Raw genomic sequence first — 25,441 nt, forward strand, 5'->3', positions numbered from 1 at the left:
GTTTCATTTCACCCCTTTTCAACTCCGAATACTGAAATTCACGTAGAAGTTGTTCAGTTACGTAAACATCGCGTGACGCAGAAAACACTACAGGAAGGTTAATACAACAAGGTCCTACTGCCTGACCTTCGCTTCCAAGGTAAACTCAGATAGGAAAAACTAATGTAAACAGAGGGACGCAATGGCCCCGTTTAATCTTTTCTCCCCTTTCTATCGCAAAAGACGCAACGTGACTGCGGGACGGACAGCAGAGCAGCCTAACCGTGCCGGCAAAGGAGCACTAGGCACTTGCCAGCAGCCGGACACGGTTACCCGGCTGCTCCCCGGGGCGTACCCGCGCTCGGCCCGGACAGCCCGCGCCCCTGGGAGGGCGGCAGTTGAAGGAGATGTGTGTTCAAAACCACCGTCTGCCCAAAGGCTGTCCTTCGCAAAGGCGCGGCGCAGCAAGCCGCCACTACGAGATGGCGGCGGGAAGCCGCCATTTTGTTCCCCCCCACCCTCGCCGCCACGGCCTCAGACCGCCGCGCCCCGCCCCGCCCCGCCTGGCCCAGCCCGGCCCAGCCCTGATCGGGGGCGGTGCCGCCGCCGCCGCGTTGGTTCCTGCTTCCCAGCGAGCCCGCGGCGGCGCCCGGCTCCGGCAAGTCCCTCCTCCGTCTCGGCAGTGCGGGCCGCCTCCCCCGGCCGCAGCCTGCTCCGGCCGCAGCGGCGGTGCCCGCCGGCCCCGCGGCGCCCATGGCGGCGGAGCCGCAGCCCAAGGCGCTGACTCGCAAGCCCCTCCTGCTCAACAAAGTGGAGGGCTCGCAGGATGTGGTGAACATGGCAGCGATAGTGCCCAAGGAGGATGGGGTCATCAGCGTCTCCGAGGACAGGTACCGGGGAGCGGGCGTCCGCAGGTCCTGCGGGGCCGTGGCGGTGGTCTGTCACTTCCCGCCATCACTCGTCGGTGATGGTGGTGGACCACCACCATCACCGACGAGTGATGGCAGGAGGTGACAAGTCCTGCTGCGATGGTGGGGACAGACCACCACCATCACTGATGTGACTGTAGACTTCACCACCGGAGTCCGGGCAAGCGTCGGGGTCGCGCGGGTCCATCGCTTTAGGCAGTGACATCTGGTCCTGGAGGGGATGGAGTTTGGGGTCTCCAGCTTGGTGTCCATCTCCTCCTCCACCGCCATGTGGGTCAGAGCAGTGAGTAGGCTGGGGCGCTGCTGAAACTTGTAGGACTTGAGTGACTTTTCTTAACGTGGGTAAAGGGGGATTTGAGATCGCCTTCATCACCAGGATTGCCGGGGAGTCTGCGGAGATCATTGACCTTGCCTAAAGATTGCAGTGGCATTGGCTAAAACAGCAGTTTTGGTTTCCATTTCACCTCTCCAAACGCTACTTGATAATTGTTCAAAAATACCATGCGTCGGTGATAAGATCTTGGAGTTAAATCCCGTGTTGTAAAACTGCCAAAGAGGAGAATGTTTTCAGGCCGTTTAGCTGGGCTGTGCGGGGTCTGAGGCTGCCCAGAGGCAGCTTTGTCTCTTCTGAAAGACCTCAAACTTAATTCAGCCCTGCAGCTGGAGCTTCAAAACTCCATCCTGAAGGCGCCTGCATTTAAAGTAAGAGCTCTTTTTTTTTTTTCCCCCCAGAGTCTATAAATAATTATTTTAAGCAGAGTTTCTTTGCAACTTGGGCGCACAGTGTGTAACCTGTGTCCCTAGGTTGAGAGACGAATGTTGACCAGTGTGAGAATATGTTTTGATTCTCGTGGGATTTTTTGGTGGGCTATTTATCTTGAATGCCTGTTATCCTGCTTTTACATCTCTGCTAGCTTTCCGGAAAACTGTCAGTATTTCTTTCCTCTTGTCTTTGTCCTCACTGTGAGTTAGTTCTCAGCTAGTTGTCAAATATGTGCAAATTTAAGACCATTTAAGCTCATCTAAGATGCGGTCTCCAGGTGAACTCTCATGCCTCATAGCAAGAGGATCTGAGCTACTTAAACAAGTACACTGTAAAAGGGACTTTAAGCAGAGTTTTACATTGCTACATTCCCACGATTTTATTTTCTTCACATTTTTTACTTATTTGTTGTGAAGCTGAATAAACCCCGAGTGTGTTTCAGCTCACTGTAGCTTGTTAGGTTTACTCAGCCAATGCTTTTTATCTGTGAGAAAGTATTCCTGAAATTTATTTGCTCTTGCATAGGTCTGTCTCACAATTCCTGCCTCTTCCCCCACCTTAGAAAAAATAAGTAGCTTCTACTGTTTTAGCATGTATGAGTTTTTGAGAACAGGTTGATGCTCCAAGTTGATATTTCTATGTAGAGAAAGTGATGGATCAGAGGTCTTTGTTTCACTAATAACCGAGATGTCATGTTCAAGAAACAAGTGGTGAAGTGGAAATCAGGGGTTTCCCACTAAGAAACCCACTAGTTCATGAGCAACATCTTCTCCCTTCCCATCCCAGAGCAGCTGCCTGGTGTAGGTCAGTTAGGTCCTGCTAACTGATGAAACAGGGTAAAGAAATCTGCTGATGGATGTCTAAAGCTTTCCTGGTGATACAGGATAGCTCCCTGGACTTTAAAATACTGCAGTAAGTCTGGAGGTTCCCAGGTAATTTTCTGTTTAAAGGCACTAATGAGGTAATTTGCCTGCTTGTGGGGCTGGTTTGCGGTGTCTTTGAGATGCTCTTTTTAAAAGATCGTGCCTTTTATTTCTTTAGGCATGAAGAGGTTGATTGATGGCTTTTTCTTTCATATTCCATCTGCATTAGCATTTTTATTGTAGTTAAAAGTTCAGATTCTAAACCTGCTTGGAAGGAATAGCAGGTTGGGAGTCAAACTTGGGCTCCAGAGATACCTGGGGTAGAAGCATAGTTTATCAGACTCTCAATACCTGTAGCTCATGATTAGGCTTGTGCAGATCCTTACAGTACCATTTTCTGTTTGGACCTGCCTTGTAGTGTCATTGTTGACGTGGTTGTGTAATGGCCTTGGAATGTGGAGGGATTTTAGAGGTTCATGGAAACTGTAAAGGACGATTATGGAGATGTTATCTGTCTCTTATTAGTCAGTAAGTGAGTTTTGGCCACCTTTACCAGCCTGTGATATGTGCTGCTTATATGAGAGAAATGCTGTGAAACTTTTGCAGACAACTTCAGCTGGAGCATCTCACCATCTCCATCCAGCACTTGCTTCAGGCTGGGGAGGTCGGTCCTCTGGAGATAAAGAGGAGGGAGTTCTCTGTTGATTTGCTGGTTAATGGCTGAACTTATCATTGTTGAAGTTGCTAGTCATCTTAACATATACAACAACCAGGTACCGCTTTAAAGGTTTTCTTTAGTGCATGATGTGGCTCTATACCCGTAAACCCTTCAAAGCAGGAGCTCGGTTTCTAGTCTCTATTTTGTATGGCACTGGTGGTTTTATCTCTTTTTAAAAGACACGGAAGTGGTTTCAGCTACAGCTTGCAGACAGAGTCATGCATCATATAGCCCTGAATTGTGTTTGTAGCATATATATGCACACATTTTAAAAAATAAAATTAAAACTAAGTACTAATAGACAGTGTGGTTATTCCTCTTAAAGAATGGCATAGATGGGGAAAGAAGGAATCTCAAGGAATGTCAGGGAGTGGTTACGTATTTAACAAGATTATCTAAACTTTACATAACCTGAAAGGTTGGAGTTTCTTTTCAGTGTGCGTGACCTGTATGCTCTACATATTTTCTTTTCTGAACCCTAGTCAGTCATGTTAGTTGAACGATGTGCATTGTGTCCTAATCTCAGTTAATTTGGCTGATTCTTTACTGAGCCCATATCTCCTTACAGTACAGCTGGTGTGCCTTGTGAGGGATAAGATGTAGTTTTACTTTGTGTTTTTCTTCTAAGGAAAAGGGATGCACCTGTCTAGGCAGGTGAGAGTTAAAGGAGTGGCAGCATTTGTTATCCAAGAATGTATAAATCTGATGCAGGAGGGCAATATGAAAGAAATTATTGGCTTCCATCCATGCTCTTTTGCCTGCCAGCAAATAGGTGGAATTAACAGACAACTATGTCCAAACGTGTAGAGTCTTGAGTGATCCATAGCATTGAATGCCCTGGGTGCTACATATGAAGCTAAAGTGGGATTTTCCTAATGTGCACAGCTGACCCTAAGTCATCATCAGCTTTCTGTGTGTTAAAAGCATGTGCTACCATTTAAAAATTGCTGAGCGTCCTTGTCTTTTGTTGACTTCAGAGGGAGATGTGGGTGTTGGGCATGTCTGAAAAGTAGGTCACTGGCATGTCAAGTTCAGACATATCTAACTCCATGCTCCAGAGAAGATTGACTGTCATTAATCTTACCTGAGCATGGGGATATGGTGGGAGAAGTGCACTCACTCACACAGCTTTCAGTGCAAGCAGTTCTGCTTGGTGTTGGCACACTTCTGTGTTTCTCAAGAGCCTGCTGGTGATGTGAGTGCTAATTCAGCCGGGTGTCCAATGTGCTGACCGTGTGTCACCATACAAGGCTGGCAGGAGGGGCCGAGGTGTCATTGTGGTAAACCTGCACTTTTCCATTAGCCATCTTTTTGTCCACTAGCTATATTGTAGGTGAGGAAATCTTAGACATGTGCTAATGTAGGCAACTTTTCCAATCATTATGAACTCTGGTCCGTGCCCTTTTTTGGGTGGGAGATCTGTGGTCACGTCCATGCTACAGACCTTGGAAATGTAGGCGTTGCAGTCAAGGACTGTTTTTCTTAAAGTATTCATGGGAGATAAAAGCTTTCACAGTCACCTGAAAATTGTCAAAATTCTATCTTTTTTAAAAGCAAGTGTTCTAGTCTCCTAGAAGGTGACAAAACCTAGGAGAAATATATTTATGCCATGGGAAATTTTATTTTCTTTTTAATAAGGTAACAGAGACCTTTGTCTTCTCCACTATCTTGTAGCGTCATAAGTTCCTTTTGAACTGAGATGTCTCAGCTTCTTTGTATGGATCACTGTATAAACAGTGAGCCCAGGCTGTTTGTCATGTATGTTCATACTAGTGTCTTAATCTCACATGGAGAAAACTGCAGAGCTTGTATGGGTAGGTTTGGTATAGTCTGAGGTTTTTAAATGCGGATGTGTACTTAAGAGGTGTTTAAAAGCAGATGTGCACTTAAGCTGTTGTCCAAGGCTTGTCTTCCGGGTATGCTAACTAGCAGGTTTTTTAGGAGGCACAAAAAATTCTTGTGTAGATGAAATCTCGACTTAGCTAAACTAATGGTGAACTAGGAATGTGCATATGTGACAAGAAGTGTGGGGGCTGTCTTTGGTGTCCTACTGACATGCCTTCTAGCATGGAGAAGTGTGATCTTTCCACCCTTAGATATATGAAAAGCAGTCTTTTGCACCATGTGGTTTTCTCATCTAGGTCCAGGGTATAGAGCATATAGCTTTCATGCCTGTGAAATACCTCAGATGGAAAGGTTGGACTTTTCACTTGGTGCTGCATCCAGGCAGGACATGAGAAACTGCAGAACCTTGGTAAGCTCTGGGTTTCCTCTCTCCTGTGGTGGAGTGGTAGAGAGCAACTGCTTTGCAGAGCTATGGTTGCAGTACAGGTTTGTAATTCTCATCTAAACACAGGGTTATGCTACTGACAGATGCTGTGCTTTGTGTATGGCTGTTGGTTCACAGCAGAAGTGCGAGTGGTGTGAGAACTGATTTTGATGCTGGCTGCTGGTGTACGTTTATCGGTCCAAGACTGTAGGTTTCACACCCAGGTTATTGCAGCATGAGCAGTAGTTTAAGCAGAAGGTGTGGATGTTGTTCACAGGTGTAAAAAATCTTGCCCCTGCCTGGAGGTTCTTTAAATTTTGATAAAAACATCAGTCACTGATAAAATTTTTGAGGAGATGAAGGATCTCAACGTTAACAGTGCCAAGGCTTGTAAGAGACCTATTGCTGTAGATGCAACTTGTTTGCTCTGAATTTTTTTTAAACCAATTGGGTGTGTTGCAACTTGATGACTGTTTGGAATAAAGCTCAGGGTGGAGGTTAGTGATGGCTGTTTGAGTGAAAGAAGTGGATGCTGGCAAGAGGTTTAAGAAAAGATAGGAGGTCCAAAAGCTCTTGGAATCAGAAATTGTTGCAGATGTTGCAAAGTAACTGTTCCTGATTTGACTAACATGTATCCTGTTGAGATGCCAAAATCCTGGGACTAGCACATACAATGTTTTGCTGAGTACTTGTTGGGGATGATAAACTCTACGTAGTAACTTGTGGGAGACCTTGCAATTTATCCCTTTTTACCCCTCCCCGGCCCCCCCGTGGCACTTTGTGCTACCAGGAGATGACTTATTAAAGTGTGTCGAAGCTTGTACGTCCCTTACAATGCTCTGCCCTGAGTACTTAGCGTCGGTTAAAGATTTAATGCACAAACATTTAGTCTTGTCTTTCTGATTTGAGCTATCCTGCAACTGCTAGCTCATGTAGGTCAATGCACAAATTGGTGCAGTTCCTGCAACTGTGTTAAACTCATGTCTTAACTGCAAGGTGCCAGCTGCAAAAATGTGATATGATGTGGCTTGGACCACAACTTGTACAGACCCAGCTTCAGCAGCGCAATTAGGCATCAAAATAGAGTGGAACATTAGGTAAAGTGTTTAGAGTCAGAGATGCAGTGGTTTTTACGCACCTCAGTTTTAGAGATTATTCTTTATATAAAAGGTGTAGATGCATGTATCATAAGATATATCTTTGTTTGGAATAAGAAGAGCTACTTTATTAAGATCTTCTGTTTGTCTTATGGTAGCCTCTTTTTCTGCCAGTTGCTGAATAACGTTCTTGAGTTGCAGCAAGTTGCAGGATGGTGCATCCACCTCCCATATTAACCAGTTTTCGTTTTTCTTCTTGTCTCCCCTGACCCTGTCTTAATTTCACTGGCATCTGCTTACACAGAGACGAGATCTCTCATTAGCGTGTCTCATACCAGTCTGGCTTGGTGACCTTCCCCTGCAGTCTCTCTAGTTCTGCAGCTGAACAACGGTCCTTGCCGGGAGGAGACTGCACAATGCCACCTCTGTGTGTGCCTGTGGCCCCTGGAAGAAAAACAAATGCTGGTTACGGAGTATGGGCAGTGCAGAGCCGGCATGTAACTGAAAATATACTGTTGCAGGAAACTTGTTGGGTTTTCTCCTAAAACTAAAGATGGCTAGAGGAGGCAGTGATGCTATAGTGTTAAGCAGCTGCAATACCTTAAAATAAAGGAATTACAACAGTTTTGAAGCTACCAGGCTAGTTCAGTAAGGCTGGCCTTTCATCGAGGGTCACTTATCAGACTGAAGGTCTCAAAATAGCATGTGAAGTTGTAGCACAATAGAAATATATCAGTAGTTTGTTTGACCTACATTATAGGATTTTGGTTATTAAGGCAGACTCTTTTTTTTCTTTCCCTCTCTTCAGCTGCACTGGTTCCTGCATAGTATCTGCAGATAGTGATCTGTGCACAGGTTTCCCAGCAACATCTTTCAGCTATGTGATACTACATGCAAGAGGACTACTTGAAAGTGGCACAAGTTTTGTAAAATGTTGTTTGTAACAGTCTTAAGAGAAGTCAGAATATATTTGGTGGCTCAGGGAAAAAATGGGAAGGTATAATGCAGGCATGCACTGCTCCTGTGCTCGGGAGCCCTAAAAACTTCTTAAATGATGCGCAATGCCCCAAGGAGAGCAACAGGCTTTTGCACGAGTATCTTCTGTACATTGCTGTGTTCTGTGCCCCATAACCTCTCAGATGCTGGACGGCCATTCGCATAAAAGCACCCCAAAATTCACATTTAATTACCCTGCTCGTGGTGCTTCCATTACACACCTGTCAAATAGAGGTGGTTTTCTATAAAAACCACCAGTATCTGTGTGTATTTGCCCAGGGGTATGATGACAATTGCAGTAGTCCCTAGTGTAGTCTGTTGCAAAGGCGGGAGCAAGAAAAAACACAGCTCTTTCCCTTCTGCATATGGTGTGAGGGAGTGATGGAGGCAGCCCTGGTGCCACAGGATGGGATGGGGCACCGTGGGAGGGGACAGGATGGGACCAGAGGCCGTGGGATGCTGAGAATAGCCACAAGCAGCGGGACGCATCCTGTTCAGCAGAGCCTTGTCTCGCATGGGTCATTTTAGGAAAGAGAAAATAAACCTTCCTTCTTTATACTTCTGTGAGGTGAAGTATGATATGCAGTAAATGGGAAAACAAACATCCACACAGGAACAGCAAGTACCCCAGCAAACAGGTTGGGCCAGTGGCTGGAGCAAGCCTGGAGAATGAATAGGACAATTTTGTGAAAGCAGGAGAGGGCAAGTTTACCAGGCAGCCCTCCAGGGAGGGAGCTTTACATAATCATGAAACCATATGCATCTCTCAGCATTTTTCATATGTCACAGTCTGCATGCCTGATGGCTTGAAACTTGCACATAAATAATGATCAAAATGGATATTTGGCTATCAGAAAGCAGGTAATAAATTTTGCAAATTAGACTGTGCTGAAATTTTAGATAGACAAAATGTAGCCTTCATCCTCATAAGAGGGAGAACAGTTGTGGAGGCTGGGTTAAAAAAAAAGTGGTGTGTTAATTTTTTGTCTTAGTCAGGCTGCAGGAAATAAAGTTGTGTAACTAACCTTGGCCAGACTTTGAACATATGGGCTTTGCTTTCGTACCATGTGTATTCACCACTTAAATTAAGTTTTTCTGGGAACTCTTAAGGTTTTAAGCACTGAATCGAAGGCAATGCCAAAGCACAATTCTGGGTAGAAGAGCAGTGCTGTTCTGCTGCCAAGTTTACTGAGAAGTTTGATCTAAAGTTGTCTTTTGTTCTCCAAATCCTGTACCATTCCCTCTTACTGCAAGGTAAAAGATCGATGTTCTTAGCAGGTTTTTGAAATAACAGTAGTGATCGATCAGCCCCAGAAGGCAATGTTTTTGACCTTTACAAGTCTGTAATGGCAGTTTCCTTAGGAGTTGAGTCCCATAGAGAGAAATCTGAGAAAAGCCTGTCCTAATGTGAATTGGACTATTTTGCCGCCAGGTTGAATTATCAGGATTAGAATGATCTGGATTCAGGTGACAGAGCAAATACAGTGCCCTGTCTTGAAAGGGTATGAAGAGAAGATCTTTGCCTGTGTTTAGAACATGACAGATAATGAGATTTTGCACCTCCAGCAATGAGTGCAAATTTGATAAATTTACCTTGGGATTAGAATTCACTTATAACAGCAAATAAAGGCTTAATTGTATTCTTAAGCAGGTGGTGCATCTGCCTTGTGGAGAATCTTAAATCTTAAAGTAAATAGGGTTTTTTTTTTTTAACTCTAGTAAGGTCTAATCGTGAGTTGGTGCTAAAACTTTTACTTCAGCTTAAAAGGTAGTAAGGTATAGCAAAAACATAATTACATTAGAAAGGCAAAAGCCCAGCTAGAGCTCAGTCTGGCCACAGTCGTAAAGGATAATAAAAAATGTTTTTACAAATATATTAACAACAAAAAGAGAGGCAAGGAGAATCTCCATCCCCTACTGGATATGGCGGGGAACATTGTCTCCAAGGACGAGGACAAGGCTGAGGTACTTAATGCCTTCTTCGCCTCAGTCTTTAATAGCCACTCCAGGTATCCACAGGATATTCAGCCCCCTGAGCTGGAAGACGGGGATGGAGAGCACAATGTACTCCTCATAATCCAGGAGGAAGCAGTCAAGGACATGCTAAACCACCTGGACACCCACAAGTCTATGGGGCCTGATGGGATCCACCCAAGAGTACTGAGAGAGCTGGCGGAGGAGCTTGCCAAGCCACTCTCCATCGTTTATCAGCAGTCCTGGTTAACAGGGGAGGTCCCAGAAGACTGGAGGCTTGCCAATGTGACGCCCGTCTACAAGAAAGGCCGGAAGGAGGATCCGGGGAACTACAGGCCTGTCAGCCTGACCTCTGTACCAGGGAAGATTATGGAGCGGTTGGTTTTGAGAGTGCTCACAGGGCATCTGCAGAACAGCCAAAGGATCAGGCCCAGCCAGCATGGGTTCATGAAAGGCAGGTCCTGCTTGACCAACCTGATCTCCTTCTATGACCAGGTGACCCGCCTAGTGGATGAGGGAAAGGCAGTGGACGTTGTCTACCTGGACTTTAGTAAAGCCTTTGACAGCGTCTCCCACAGCATTCTCCTGGAGAAACTGGCGGCTCGTGGCTTAGACGGGTTTACTCTTCGCTGGGTGAGGAACTGGCTGGATGGCCGAGCCCAGAGAGTTGTGGTGAATGGCGTTAAATCCGGCTGGCGGCCGGTCACGAGTGGTGTTCCCCAGGGCTCGGTTCTGGGACCAGTCTTGTTCAATATCTTTATAGATGATCTGGATGAGGGAATTGAGTGCTCCCTCAGTAAGTTTGCAGATGACACCAAGCTGAGTGGGAGTGTTGATCTGCTGGAGGGTAGGAGGGCTCTGCAGAGGGATCTGGACAGGCTGGATCGATGGGCAGAGGCCAACTGTATGAGGTTTAATAAGGCCAAGTGCCGGGTCCTGCACTTGGGTCACAACAACCCCATGCAACGCTACAGGCTTGGGGAGGAGTGGCTGGAGAGCAGCCCGGCGGAAAGGGACCTGGGGGTGCTGGTTGACAGCCGGCTGAATATGAGACGGCAGTGTGCCCAGGTGGCCAAGAAGGCCAACAGCGTCCTGGCCTGTATCAGGAATAGTGTGGCCAGCAGGAGTAGGGAAGTGATTGTGCCCCTGTACTCGGCACTGGTGAGGCCGCAGCTTGAATACTGTGTTCAGTTTTGGGCCCCTCACTACAAGAAGGATGTTGAGGTGCTGGAGCGTGTCCAGAGAAGGGCAACGAAGCTGGTGAGGGGTCTGGAACACAAGTCTTATGAGGAGCGGCTGAGGCAACTGGGGTTGTTTAGTCTGGAGAAGAGGAGGCTGAGGGGAGACCTTATCGCTCTCTACAACTACCTGAAAGGGGGTTGTGGCGATGAGGGTGTTGGTCTCTTCTCCCAAGTAACTAACAATAGGACAAGAGGAAATGGCCTCAAGTTGCGCCAGGGGAGGTTTAGATTGGATATTAGGAAAAATTTCTTCACTGAGAGGGTGGTCAGGCATTGGAACAGGCTGCCCAGGGAGGTGGTGGAGTCGCCATCCCTGGAAGTGTTCAAAAAACGTGTGGATGTGGCGCTTCAGGACATGGTTTAGGGGACATGGTGGTTCTGGATTAATGGTTGGACTTGATGATCTTAAAGGTCCTTTCCAACCTAGTGATTCTGTGTGATTCTGTGATTCTGTGATTTATGCAAGCTAATGCATGCTGGAGGATGGGAGATGAGAGTGTTTTGGTGTTGTTTCAGAGCAGTGGTACATATCCTCTTGGTACAATGGTACTAACAGTCTCTGGCTTTCACACTGTTTAGCTTATCCATGGCTTGGAATAAAGAATAATATAGGTAGTGACTGAAAGAGGAAATCCAGTAGGTTTATTGTGGTGCAAGATAAGACAAAGCCGGAGAGCACTGAAAATTAGTCTGATATGATGCTTCCCTTCTTGTCGCTGTTTAGCCTTTCTGAAGCAGTACAGCAAAGCCTATCTTAAGATGTCTCCTCTGATTTTGATGCTTCTCCAAAAACTTATACGCTGAGGTTTCTTCCCTTGCAGATACTGTCTGAATACAGTGTTGAACTCAATATTCTGTAAGGTATATATGTGTGGCCAGTTTATTAAACAAAGATCCAGAAGGGATTGCCTTTTCATTTAGAAGAGTTGCCTCTTATCTCAAAAAAACATGTAATGTAATCCCTTTTAAGAGACAGGTCCTCATAAGTATTTTTCCCCCTTTATATATGTTGGAAACTTCAAGAATCTCAGTGTAGTGAAACTGGAAATTATGGCTTACATTTTTACTTGTAACTAATTTGCACGCATTTTGCTTGTGTGGTGAATTACCCTTACTTTAAATATTTTCCTTTGCATCCCTAGTGTTAAACTGTATCTTCTCATTCCCCTACTCCATCCCTGTTTTCCTGTTTGGTACAAGGAAACTCTGTCCAGCCTCTCAGCTCTGTGTCTGGCTCAGATGAGGGCTACAGAGTCATCCTGGTGGTTCAAATTGACATTGTGAAGGCCTCATGTTTGACAGCTGCCTGTGCATGGCATAGGATGAAAGTAAAATTTCCAAGGAGATGCTTACTGCTTTCATGATAAGGACATAGCCTGTGGTCCAACGTAGCTTTTACTGCATGCAGGGTTGACTAAATACAACTGCAGCATTTTGATGTCAGGGGAGACACCTCTACATGGTGTCTTGGCTGGACTTATGAATCATGTCCTTACTTCGCTGGCTGTTTCAGCAGTTTCACCAGCCATAAGCTGCTGTCAAAGGCCGATTGCACTTCTGCAGTTACTGGAAGTCCAATAGGAAGTCTCATGCCTGTACATGAGATTGTTGCATGAGATTGTCTTCAATGTTCTGCATACAGCCCTCGTGCCTCCTGTTCTCCAGTTGGTCCCATTGCTTCAAACTCCTGGGGTGCAGGAGTCCTTGGTCAGGCAGCGGCCTCGGTGCAGCCTGCTTTCTGCCAGCCAGAACCTCAAGGGGAGGTGGGAGGGCCTGTGCTGAAGGGCCTGCATTTGGCTTCCAGAGCTGAAGGATTGCTTTTAATGTGCTATAGTAATGGTTTTCTTCATCAGTCTCTGCTTCTGCCTGTGCTAAAAGCTAGAGATTGAAGTAGAGCAGTATGGTAGGTGCTAACAGGGGGAAGAGAGGACTAAAGCTGGCCCAACATTAATTGTGCTGAGGGAGGAGGGTGAGAAGATAATGTGTCTGTCAAGTCAATATTGACACCTTTGGCTTTATTGTACCCTAAGCCTGGACTGAAGTTATTTAATGACTGGAATTAAAAAGTTGATGCTTTTTGCTGCAGTGAAATTACACATTTTATTCTGCTCCACTGAGCCCTATTTTATGTCCCATTCAGTCAAAATAACTATGATTAAGGTCCAAAAGTGTATGTCAGGTCTACCAGAGCCTTGCCTGGGCTGGTCTGTGTGCTGCCTTAGTAGCTGAGGTTTTTAGCACTGTCTGATGAGCGAAAACCTGTCTGATATTTCCTCATGTTTTCTAGGTTGTGTTGCATCTGAAGCCAGGAGTAATAGGAGTTTTTGAAACTGCATTAGCTGTCAGCGTTGGCTGAGTGGATGTACGCTGGATTTCTTGAGGCAGGAGAAAGCAGGGGAAGCAGCTAGCTTGAGTATATCAACTGCAATGGGTGGTAGGCCACTGTACTTCGCACAGTGTGTTACGTAGCAAGAGCTGATTACACAATGTATAGGCACTACTCCATTCCAAAGAAGAACACAGTCTCTTCTCTTCAGGAAATTAATCAGACTTCATAAACAAATCCCTTCTCGCTACTTCTGCAACTGCCAGTAAATGAGTGGGAATACATGAATCCATCATCAGGCTTTCAAAATACCAACTAGTAAATGATCCTGCCCAATTTCCAGCAGGGACATCAGCTCAGACCCATATAAACACTTACTGAACCTTCAGGTTTATTTGTAGCCAAAAAGCAAGAGCACATAAAATTTTGAAGAGCTTGCTGTGGTGCTTGGAGTCCTGCAGCAGCCTGAGCTGCAACGCACTGGCAGGTGAGAAGCCTCATTGAGCGTGATGGGCTTGTTGCAGGGACGTGCTCTCAGCCCAGCTGCAGGCAGGGTTTCCGCAGGCTGCACAGCTTTGGATGTTGCTCTGGGGGACGTTTGGGACCTCTGTTGTTTGGCATCTCATCTTCCCCTTTGTACGCTCTTTATGGTTGCTTGGGGGGGGGGGAGGGGTGGCACGTGACCAGCGAGAAGGTAGGAAATCCCTCAGTTGCTTGTACTACTACATCAGATGCAAAATGTTGGTTTTCGAGTGGAAGATTAAAAGCAAAGGTAGCATTTTTTGTTAAACAAGAAATGCTCTAGATGCTGGTGGTGATGGTCCTTAGGTTTCCAGTGGTTAACTTTTCCTCAAATACTGTACCTAACCCATATTAGATACCAGAGAAAGCAATAGGGAAAGGGAGTTATGAATGTACTGATTGTTTAAAAAAGAATTATATGCTGTAGTGCCTGAAAATGCATGAACTTTATCTGAATTCTGAAAGCTCTGCTGTAATTTAGGATGCTTTTACTCCGCCTTTCCCTCCTCCCTAATAGGTTCTTTGGTAGATAAGAGATAAGCCTAGTGAGGATTTTCTTAATAATTTTTCATTAACAGGAAACCAAGCCAAGAAGTCTCCATCCCCAACTAGTTTTACCCACAGCATCCTTTTTTGTCACAGCTTATATTTATCCTCCTAAAAACCTGATGACTTAAAAACTCTTTTTTTAGAAATCAGGAATAAACATAATTGTCTGCTTTTTACAAGGTGTGAACAAGTCTGAATGAATGTCCCAAGGACTGCAAATGCTGAGGCCACCAGCAGGAAGCGTGGATAAACCTAACAAATGGCTTGTTCTGCCTTGGTCAGTGTCTCCCATGGTCTTCCCTTTGCTCTAAAACTGAGCTTGTGTTCACACACACTTTTTGACATGAACAGACATTTTTACATGATTTAAAGAGCCAGATTCTTCTAGAAACAAGTGTAATAGTTATTCAGCTCTTCACCACAAAACCAGGACTATTAACTATGTAGGCAAGTGTATACAAAGTGATGCAGGAGAGGTAAATAAATAACCAGTTTGACAAAAATTCTGGATGTGGGAAAAACAAATGACATGGGTAATTGCTTAGTGATCTGTGTTTCAGTGTTTTGCATGTGGGTTAAAAAGTGCAAACGGTGGTTTCAAAAAGCGGAGTGTATGCATGTATTGACATCTCAGACTCAACAATGTTCTTCCACAGGTAAATGATGCTGCTTGTATTTGCAGGCAAGCTCCTAATTTGAAAGCCAGCCATTGTGATACTCTGAAGCATTATCCTGGCAATGGTCATCTTTTTGTTTTTAGTTTCATTTCCCTTTACGGCTGTGTGTGATGACTCTATTTAAGCCAGAAATTGCTTTTATTCAGTTGCTGTCCAGTGCCTTTGCACTGACCTCAGGCTAATAAAAATGAAAGAGGGAAAGTGGGAAAACACGGACCACCTTGAGATATTATTGCAGTGTACAGAGTAACAAGAAAGGAGGATTCTTGTGAGCAGAGACATCAAGCCCCTTGTTACTCCGACTTTCTAGTTCTTCTAAACAAGCCCAGTGTTGCACAGGGTGGTGTGTGTAGGGCAGACTTCAGCAGCATCAATATTGTTCCTCTTTTCAATGACTGCATGAACCAACTGGGGATTTCCCAGCTGGAGCCAGGGCCAGTTGCTATAATGACTGCATTTCTAATAAATTAAATAGTGTGAGGATATGTACACAGGCATGGGGATCTGTCTGGCTGTACCATATGGTTGTTGGTACCAGGCACTGTTCTTGCCATGAGCCAATTCACGCAGCATCAAACAATTCCCAGTGTTTGGGAGTTGGCTTGGGCCAGGGACCATTCCCAGTACACAGCTTGGATGCAGCTGCTGGTTTCTATGCCAGGTGGCCTCACTTCCAGAGACCGGTCCCAGGCCTGTGTCATGTATTAATCTAGGTGTGTTTCACATCTCTGGGGCACCCAGATCATGTGGCCATCCCTGCTGGTGGGGTGTCAGGTTGCCTATGGGAAATTGGTTCTGTGATTTTAAAAAAACAACCAAAAAAAGGAACACCAAACTAAGCTACTGGTTTAAACATGACACAGCCCTTAAAACTGGTTTGCCTATAAACATTTCTGCTGGTTTGAGATCTGTAACAATAAGTTTAAAAAGCCTGAATCTGAGACAAAAAATAGTTCAAGATTCTTAAGACTAACTTCAACCAGATGTCTGGGGGAGGGCAGGTCTCCCAGGGCCGTGGTGCTGAGCAGAAGAGCACGTGCTGCCAAATTCCTGCGTGTGACATTGGCCAGCGACCCGCAGGGCTGCAGCCAGGGCTGGAATGCAGAAGCAGCACTCGTGGCCTCTCTGGCCATGTCCCCCAGTCAGACCCCATGTGTGTTCGGTGCACTACCAGAGGCCCAAGCATTGGACTCGTCACCCGTGTGAGTACATCGCCTCACATTCCTCAACAGCGGTCAAGGTAATTTGTCTCCCCAAGCCTTTGCTTCTGAGAGCCAGGGAGGTATCTTTGACTGGTGTGAGCAGAGCATTGATTCATCATGTGCTGTAGCTCTGGGAGGCAGGACATGAATGCTTCCTTACATGCAAGCTTGTTGCCTGCTTACGCTGTGTTGGGGCTGCATCCTTCCAGTGCCACTGCCCTGGGGCTGTTCCACCTGCTGCCAGCAGAAGAGCACAGGCCTCACTTCTGATAAGTGTGATGGTCCCGCCAGTGCTTCAGGCCAAGTGAAAGTTTTGATCCTGTATTTTTGAAGTCATAGAACAGTGCTAAGCTGTAGTAATGACCAATTTTGAAATACAAGCCACTAATAATCTACCCCTTTGAAACACATACACAGTTGGGTGTTACATGCTGAAGAGAGAATTCTTCATCAAGGTGATACAAATGTAGAGCAAATCGTGGAGAAGATCGAGGAAGTCCAGAGACCCTCTGCAGGGAGGCTTTGCCTAAGCTTTTAATTTTGTAAAACCCCTTCAGTCATAAAAATGACATTTGTTCTCCTTTCAATCCCTAAAATACTTGAAGTAAGTTGGGTATACAGTTGCTGCTGACCTTAGTCCCATTGTTTTCCACCCCTACAATTTTTTCATGTGACCAAGGCTTCAATAAGATCTTTGATGTTGCTGCCAAATGGCTATAAAAACCACTAATAGGATATGTAGGTTGTATTAAAATTTCAAGGTGAACAGAAGATAAGAAACTTTTATTTCCTAGTAAAACTGGTGATGCCACAAAGGCACCAAGAGGAAGTGTGCTACTTCAATAGCATGTGAGCTTCTCTACCTAAGAAAAAGCATAGGAAACTTCAGGTACAATAATGAAATTAACTCTTCTAAGCACGTTTGCAATAGAAAGCACTGTACAGCTAGAAACACTTGTCCTGTAACTATTGTGTATGTCTTTCTGCCTTGTCCGGTCTACCTGCCACTGATAGTGTAACAGAATTTACATAGGTCGTTGGGGCAAAGGGCTTGTGGAGAGAAAGTCTCTCCTCCATAGTTTTACAGAGTTTGTTTTTGTACAAGCTGTTTCCATTTGAGTATCTGGTTGAGGATTCATGTTATATTTATTTCAATTCTTTTTTTTTTTTCTTTTTTTGTTTGTCTTTTGTTTACCCACTGATGTGGGGACACTGATGGTTCTTCCATTAGGAAGAAGCAGTAATTTCCTTTCCCTTCAATATATAAACAAACAGTAACATTATCACGGTTGGTTTCACCCTGCTCCAGTGTCATTTGAGCGTTTTTCTGCTGACCTCATTGTGAGCAGGATCAGATGAGCACAGCAGAAGTGCAGATGATATTTGCATTACTGGAGAAGTGCATCTACAGCTGCTGTGGTAGGCAGAAGGATGACAGGCATCCCTTAGCTTTCACTGCCGTAGTATTTGGTGTAGGGCAGTGGTGGAGCCAGAAAATACGTGTTGGATGTAGCATCATTAGACTAAAACTCTTTGGCATGGTGCTGCCCCACGGCAGTTGCATTCTCCTCCTGCTCCTGAGCTTGGCCCAAGTGGCTAAGCTGGGTTTCGTGTCACGGAGCCAGGCTCTCGAGTGGCAAGGAGTGTTGGGCTTTCCCCATATTTCACGGTACGTTACTGTTCCCTCCTGGATTGAGAGGGAGTTTATCCATTTTAGTTTGTTTCTTGTGTGGGTTGTCTTGCTGTAGGACCGTTTTGTGCTAACTCCTTTCCTGTGAAAATTTTCTTGTTTAGTTTTTAATATCACTTTTAACTGTTCTCAGGATGATTGGTCTCAAATTATCCTCTGGTATGTGTCCTGTGATACTGAGGAAATTGTGTTGGATTATTTTAACCCATCCCTAAGTTGTTACAAGACTCTGATTGCCTTTTTAAGGTCCAAGATCAGAAGATCAAGAAAGCAACAAGATTTCCTTAGAATCATAGGTACCTTGAATACACAGGACATAAGGGTTTTGCAACAGTTTTTATAGTATTTTTCTACAAAATCTGCTTCTTTTGACGTACCACAAGATTGCACTTTCTTACTCTGGACACAAATAGAAATTCTGCATGTCCTCCGTTGCATCAAATCTTACGGGAACAAAAATTTTAACCAGATACTGAGAGCGAGAGGAGCAGATTTGGAGTCAAATAGCTATTCATAACTTAAATTTATCAATTACACAGAAGTAACATGAAAATAAACATAACAAGTTGTCTAACTTGTTTCCCCTTTCTCCTACCTAACTAAATGGATATTGTTTCCTGAAATCACAGATCAGAGTGACACCGGTGTTGCCATTTGGCAATGTATTATGGTTATGTATTATCTGAAAAAAATTGGGCAATTGTGGTGGGGGAATCAGTTGCTGAAGCTGAAAGTAGAAGTTGAAAGCTTATTTGTAGAGGGAGAAAATGCCTGCAGAGAAGTTTAATTCCTGTTCAGCTGGTGCGTATCCAGTCCCAATGGTATGTTTTTAGCTACTGCTGCATCTTTGATAAATTTGTATAGCAGTTAGTTCCTGTTGTAAGAACTTACCAGGCACAGGTTTACTTCTGAGTTTCCTGGTGAGAAAATAGCCAGGCTAGTGTCCATCCAGGGAACCTAGCATCAACCGTTTGTTTAATTATTTTCCCCCCTCCAGGCTTGTGTTTGAGACTTGATTCTGGGGAGAGCGGTGTCAGTCCCCATACGCTCAGGAGATCTTATAGCCTACTGGTCCTCCTGGATGAGTGCTCTTACAGCTAAGGTCTTACGGCGTAAAAATAAGTGTCATGAGGTGAGGGTTTGGGATCCAGGTGCTTACGCAGTCCAAATTAGGATTGGAGGAGTGTGTCCACATCTGAGGAGGTAGTGGGATTTCACACATCTTTTTGGCATTTTGTGTTGGTTGGCTTTAACTGCCTTGTCTAACGAGAGTCCCATTTTTGAGCACCTACATCTTTCAGGGGAGCAGTGCTCCCAGACACGTGCAGTTTTGTGAGACCTGCTGGTGTTTGGTATCACTGTACTTAAGTTCTCTTGTGGAGCTGGGTCATGGCACTGCTTTCTTTACTGTCCAGGATTGATTTAGAAGCATCTCAAACATCTGGGTTTTATTTTTGACTAATATTCATATTTTGTAAATATTCTATGAACAGAACTGAGTTTGATTCAATGTTGTGTGTGTATTTATTTATTCAAGAACTAAGCTGCTTTGAAAAATAAAAAGAGTTTTATTCTTGGGACTCGGTAGTAACTTGACTCAAGTTGGGGAGGGAATGAGAGGAGGGACTTGCTAAGAGCCAGTGCTGAGACTTGAAACTTTCCGTGAGTACTGTGGAGGAAGCCAGTTAAAGTGAACCTTTTTCTCCCCCTGAAAAAATTTACAGCGCAAATGTTTTATTCAAGTACAAATTTTGTAGTATGCAGTTGGAAAAAGATAACCTGAAATTTAATTCAGATAGTCTGCATTAGACTTCCTTTTTCCAATTATTCTTTATTTTCCTGTATGCTTATTTCACAGCGATAAATAAAACTTTGTTTGCCTTAAATGCAAAAAAATAATTTCCTGTCTGTTAAAGAGAAAACCGATACAGCCTAATCGATTTCGTGTCCCAAGTAGCAGAGCAAGAACTTCATATTTGTGAGGTACCGAGGTAAGAGTAAGTGCACTATCTGGAGAACCCTGAATGTGGGAAATATTTTCCATGCTAGATATTTGTAGGTTACATGCAAGGAAGTGGTCAGTTGTAAAGTGCAGCTGGAAGGGTTTTCATTACCATGTCTGTCACCACCACACTGCTTCATATATGCAAAGTGTGGAGCTGGACTTCTCCCTTCCTTCTGGTGACCTCATGCACAAAGCCTTCTTGATACCCCAGTGACTGGGGTGCAGGGAGAGTCTTGGGGTTTGAAGGGTTTATCTTCAGCCTGTTGCCTCCATTTGGCTAGACCTATTACCAAAATACTGTGCTGTTTCAGTTTTTTTGTCCGGGGGTTACGGAACCAGCTACTCGCTGCCATCCCTGCTGCAGGCTTTGTATCGTTTGTACTTTATAACCTGTTCCCTACTGCTCCTTCTTCCCATTCATGTTTTATCTCTAACACAACCCCTCTCTACTCACTCTGTCCTCTGCTCACCTTCCTGTTTATTCATTCTTTTGGTGGCCCCATCTTATCAACCTGAAATTCAAAAAAGGACTGCTACCTCCTTCCTGCATGAACTCTTGGAGCAGCCACACATCCTTGCTAATGCTGAATGTTGTTAAATACCGATATCCATCAGTCATCTGATAGAAAAGTGAAAAGGTGCAGCTTGGATTGGGAGAAACACTGGCACTAGAAATCTGGAAAAACTCACCTTGCTCATCCATGATGGAAAAGGTGTTTGGTGTGTTTAGCTGTTTTTATCTGCCAGATGTTGCCTTCTGAAAACCTGAAGTACCCACTGTACCTTTCTGTGTTCCAGCAGCTCCTTTTCCACCAGCAGTCTGTAGTAATTCCCAGTTTATTAATGGATTTTTTTAACCTGCTTAAATATTATTAAAATGCATTTGATTGTTTTGAGTAATTGAGAGACACTGAATGTGTGATGTCTCTTGGGCAACAGGGAGTGGGCTGGGATGCTACAAGCAGTAGAAAAATAGAACTCAAATGGGAAGAGATTGTTCCCTTTGCAGAAAGGTGGAGGGAATGGCAATATCTGCCTTTGCCTCATCTCTTCAAAGCCATGTTTGACTTGGTGAGGAAGGAGACAACAGCTGCTTGAGCAGGTATGTGGGCTTGGAGGTGCACAAATACTGAAGGCTTGCTACTGCCAAGGAGAGAGTCTGGTAGCTGCTGGTTAATGGGCATTTCTGAAAACAGGAGGACTGGGATGCGGAGGGAGTATCTGCACCTTTCCCACATGCCCATACATGTCTGAAGCTTATGTTCTTGACAATAGTGTGGGTATTTTTAAAAGGCCACATCCAGCAGGACTTGTAAGTCACTGTCAGCCCTTGCTGAACCAGAGTGCTGGAGCCAAAACACAGGAAAGAAAAACTTGGGAGAGAAATGGCGTGGTTGAAATATGCATAAAAGAATGAAGGGTGCCAGAGGAGCAGACAGTGTGGGATGACTGGGAGAACTGATCGGAATACAAAAAAAAGTCTCTCAACTTTTAAGTGCATGATTTGGAAGAAGAGTATTGGACTGTCTTCTTTGGTTCCTATGTTTTAGAGTAGGGGTTACTGGGAAAGCTAGGACAGATCCCAGCATTCAGTGGCTTCTAATTAGCACGTAGCAACCATACCATGAGCTTTTGTTTCCTTTTACAGAAATACTTCCCTTTTGAAAATTTGATCAAACAAAACTATTAAATGCTCTGGAAAAAAAAAAAAAGAGAGAGAGAGTAGGTAAAGCAAAGCCAAACCTTGGTCTTTCAGACTTATGTGAGTGAAACAAATATTTTAAAGGTGCAGTGCCGGGGGGAAAAGACGCATTTGTGAAATGATCTTGTTGCATTTCTAAGAGCCTTTGTTAGCTTGCATTTATTTATATGGTGTAGCACAAATGATGAAAATTTGTGTGTATTTCTAAAACAACCCATTTGTTCACTGCAGTGCTCAAGGTCATAACTGTTCTGGGTCTTGCTTATAAACTTGCTGTTCCTGTTTATTGGTATTATTTAGAGCAAGCTGTCCAGCTGATCTGTTTAAGGGGCCAGATCTTCCCCACAGGACAACTCTGTCTAATCTCTGACTGGTGTTCTCCCTCCACCCCCCATCTGGAATAAAAATTGATTATAAAAATTGTTACCTGCCACTGGCCTCTGAGTAAATTATTAAAATACTGCCCTCCGTGTTTGCTGCCTCCCTCCAGATGCCCAGTAGTTGGGACATCTCTGAATTAAGTAAACTGCTTAATCTGCTGCAGATTGTTAATGATTCACATTTCTTGATAACTGCTCACAAATGGCATATAGGCCTCCAAAGCTCACTCTGTGTGTTTGATAAGAAGGCACAATTCACTTGTAGTAGATATGAAATGTGGAAGAGACTTACTGGACCATCAGGTCGTTCTACCTGGATGTTTTCAGCATGTCTCAGATACCAGAACAGGAGCGTGGGAGGAGGAACTGCTTGACACAGCAGAACACACATGGATGTTTGAAACCAAAACAGTATTTTTTAGCTTGTGGGAAGAGTATCTTGTGGCTTGAGGTAACTGGACATAGCATCTCAGCCTTTTTTCATAGTAGCTTAACTGTCTGCAGGGAAAGCTGTTCCTCGCCTCCCTGCCCTCCATGTAAGAAGCAATCCTGTCTGACTTATGAATAGCTGAGTCAGAATTACAAACCTGATTTAATTTTTCAGGCAGTGCTGAGCCCGCAAGGCAGCGGGATCATAAAGTACCCTTCCCTTATTTACTGCCTTTACCCCATCTCAGCTGATCTTTTTCCTCAGCAGATGCTGTGAGCTGATTTTATGCTTCAACTAATAGCACAAGGATTTACTTGCCCAATGGGTGGTCTCTAGCTTTCTTCTACCTTTTATTCCCATTTAAAATCTGGTGTCCTCTGCCAAGGTCAGCAATAGATCTAGTCTGCTTCAATCTGCTGCCATCCTCTGCTTCCAGTGGCCCTCAAATAGCCTGAAGTCATTACTTCAGACACCTTTCTTTGCACTGTCCATGCCTATGCTAATAGTCTTCTGCTGGAAGGCAACATCTCTGAATGAAGTGGTGTAGAACAAGCTCTGTTCATGTGCACGCAACCCCTCTGCACGTAACTCAAGCCACTGAAAATAAAACTTAACTCAAAGCTCAGTGGTGTGAAGATGTCTTGATTAACATCAAGTTATCCTTTCCTAAAAAGAAACCATGCAAATCATCTTCTTGTTGCCAGTAGAATAGCTTAGTCTCTCCACATCTTTACTCTCCAAATCTTTACTATTCTTTAAAGAGGATTGCCTGGTTTGTTAATAGTAGTAACAGGCGTAGCACCATCCTGATAGGGATGGGTGGTACAGCGCTTACTTGCAGCTTACGCTGCCTCTGATGTTGTGGTGCAGCGGGTGATGTGCCCTTCATATCTGCACGTGCACTGTGCTACTGTTGTAGGCCAGCTCTGTGGCACGCGTTATAAAATACTTGTAATCTCGGTATCTGTCAGTGGTCTTTTCCTGTGAGTTCAGGAATCCTTACCTGTTTGGATTTGGGCAGGCTGGTGTGGGAGCTTACTGAAAGGATGGTCTCCGGTAAGGAACACTGCCTTTATTCAGGATGGGGAAAGCTGGTCAACTTTTTCCAGTGAACATGTACAGTTGTTCAGGAGTTAACTCAGCTATGACATTGCAAAAGCTTTGCTTTGGAAGTACTCTGCTTCAAAACCTTGATTCCTGTGAATATATAACTATTAACACCTTTATTGTGATCACCATGTCTAATACCATGACCTCGTAAAAACTTATCATTTTTGAACTTTAAGATGTTGTCTTTTGTATTACCTTGGAATAAGATTTAAATGTGAGGGGTTGCAAGACAAAGCAGCAGTTTTTTAGAACTGATTTTATCTCAAGACCTCAAATCTGTTTCTTCCAAGACAAGACTGATACTTCCGTTACAAATGGCAGCAATAAAGATCTGGAGAATGCAAGCTGAGACAGCATCTGGACAAGGAATTGCAGAGGACTCTTCTTGTAACCCTCTAGAGAAAAATAAATCAGTAAAGTAAGCTAGTAACAAGGTGCTAGCAGAGAGGTTTTAATAATGTTTGATGCTTTTGCCATGAACTGGAAGTTGTCGCTTATTGCAAAGTAGAAGTTACCTATAAGTCAATGACTAGATAAATTAACTGAAGCTGCTACAGGCTTTATTGGTTTGATGGATGGGTAGCAGTCACCTAAGCAGCAGCCTCTTGTCAGTACACAGTTCTACCAGGCATCTTTACAGACCTGCATTGTAACATATTGCATCATTGCACACATTTAAATAATGTATTTTTCTATACCTGAGGAGAGAGTTGGTCTTGTGTCCTCTCTACACTTTTATGTAATAGACATGGCTTCCCTGTCCCGTCTTCACATCACACTTTCTCCTTGTATACCATCAAGGTTTTCCCTGGCATGTGATTGCCTCAGCCTGTTGCTCTTCTTTATCATTTTCTTTCCAACTCTCTTGCCAGGAACATGTGGTTCTGGGATTGCCCCTAGGAGCTCTAGCTGGCAAATCCTCTGTTCCCTCCCCTGCCAGTGCAGTCTGGGCCAGTCGTCTGCCCCAAATTAACAAATAAGCTGATTGGGTCTGAAGAGATGTGAAGAACTGTAGGAGAACATAAGAAGTGGATAGCAGTGTATCACAGAGAGAATCTAATATTGATAAATATACATTTTTCTCTCATCCATATTTTCTAAGTTTCTGAATCATGCCAGTGTGAATAAAAAAACCGAACATGTACAGCTGCTGACAAATAATAAATGTTTCTAGGGTATGTACAGGGAGAAGATGGATAAAGGAAAGAATAATAATGCTCTTATAATTCAGCAGGTTTGTCTGTGTCTGGATTGCTGCATTTAGTACAGAAGATGCCAGTTCAGACAGGATATTGCCTCATTAGAGGGGTTGGAAGACAGGTAAGGAGAATGGAACACAAGAACAGCTTTCCCAAAAGATTGGAAAAATTGATTACCTTAAAGAGAAAGCATGTAAGAAATGACAGGAATATACACAGCAACTAACCAGTGGAGAAAGTAGACAACAGAAACTTCTAATATTGTAACAGAAGAGCAAGAGGATGTTCATTGAGATTAGCAGTTAACTAACTTAAAGATGACAGAATAAAATTAGCACGGTATGAAGTTGAATGCTGAAGAATGGGTAAGCTGTAACAAGGCTATATAAAAGAAGTAGCTGAATGTGAAGAGGCACTGCATGTTTGAGATGGATTTTTTTTAATAACAAAACCTAAAGTTTAGGATGTGATGTTCAGTCTTGTGATACATGTTGGAAGACAGTTTCTATTCGCTTCTGGTGATTTCCATCTTCCCACGCAACTCCCACAGAAGTGCAGAAGTGGCAAACTGTGACTGTCTTGTAAGCCCTTGAAATGCCAGATAACCTCTAAATTACAGAGTCAGAGGTTTGGGTTTTGCTGGTACCTCACAAGGCAGTCCTCCGTATGTGTGATAGGAAGAAATCTGACAACCACTGGCAAGGCACTTCAAGGCTGCAGTTCCTTTGCAGCTGAAGAACAAATCTTTCAGGATGGGCTTTGGCCTGCATTCTCCATCCCTTTTTGCTGGCAAGCTGCTGGGCTTGCTGCTTTCCTTCCT

At 44.2% G+C, this 25,441-nt stretch overlaps 1 protein-coding gene across 1 annotated transcript in view; it reads left to right on the plus strand.

Moving 5' to 3' along the window:
- Positions 1-732: 732 nt before the first annotated feature.
- The window catches only part of WDFY2 (WD repeat and FYVE domain containing 2), a gene marked incomplete at both ends in the record, with an annotated part of 71,936 nt that continues 47,227 nt past the window's right edge, over positions 733-25,441 (plus strand). Inside the window, one exon of the mRNA XM_082012142.1 lies at positions 733-869. Coding sequence (XP_081868268.1) covers positions 733-869 — 137 coding nt within the window. The remainder of the gene's footprint in view (positions 870-25,441) is intronic.

This window comes from Phaethon aethereus (assembly GCF_964289735.1).
Source record: "Phaethon aethereus genome assembly, chromosome: 1".
NCBI lineage: Eukaryota > Metazoa > Chordata > Aves > Phaethontiformes > Phaethontidae > Phaethon > Phaethon aethereus.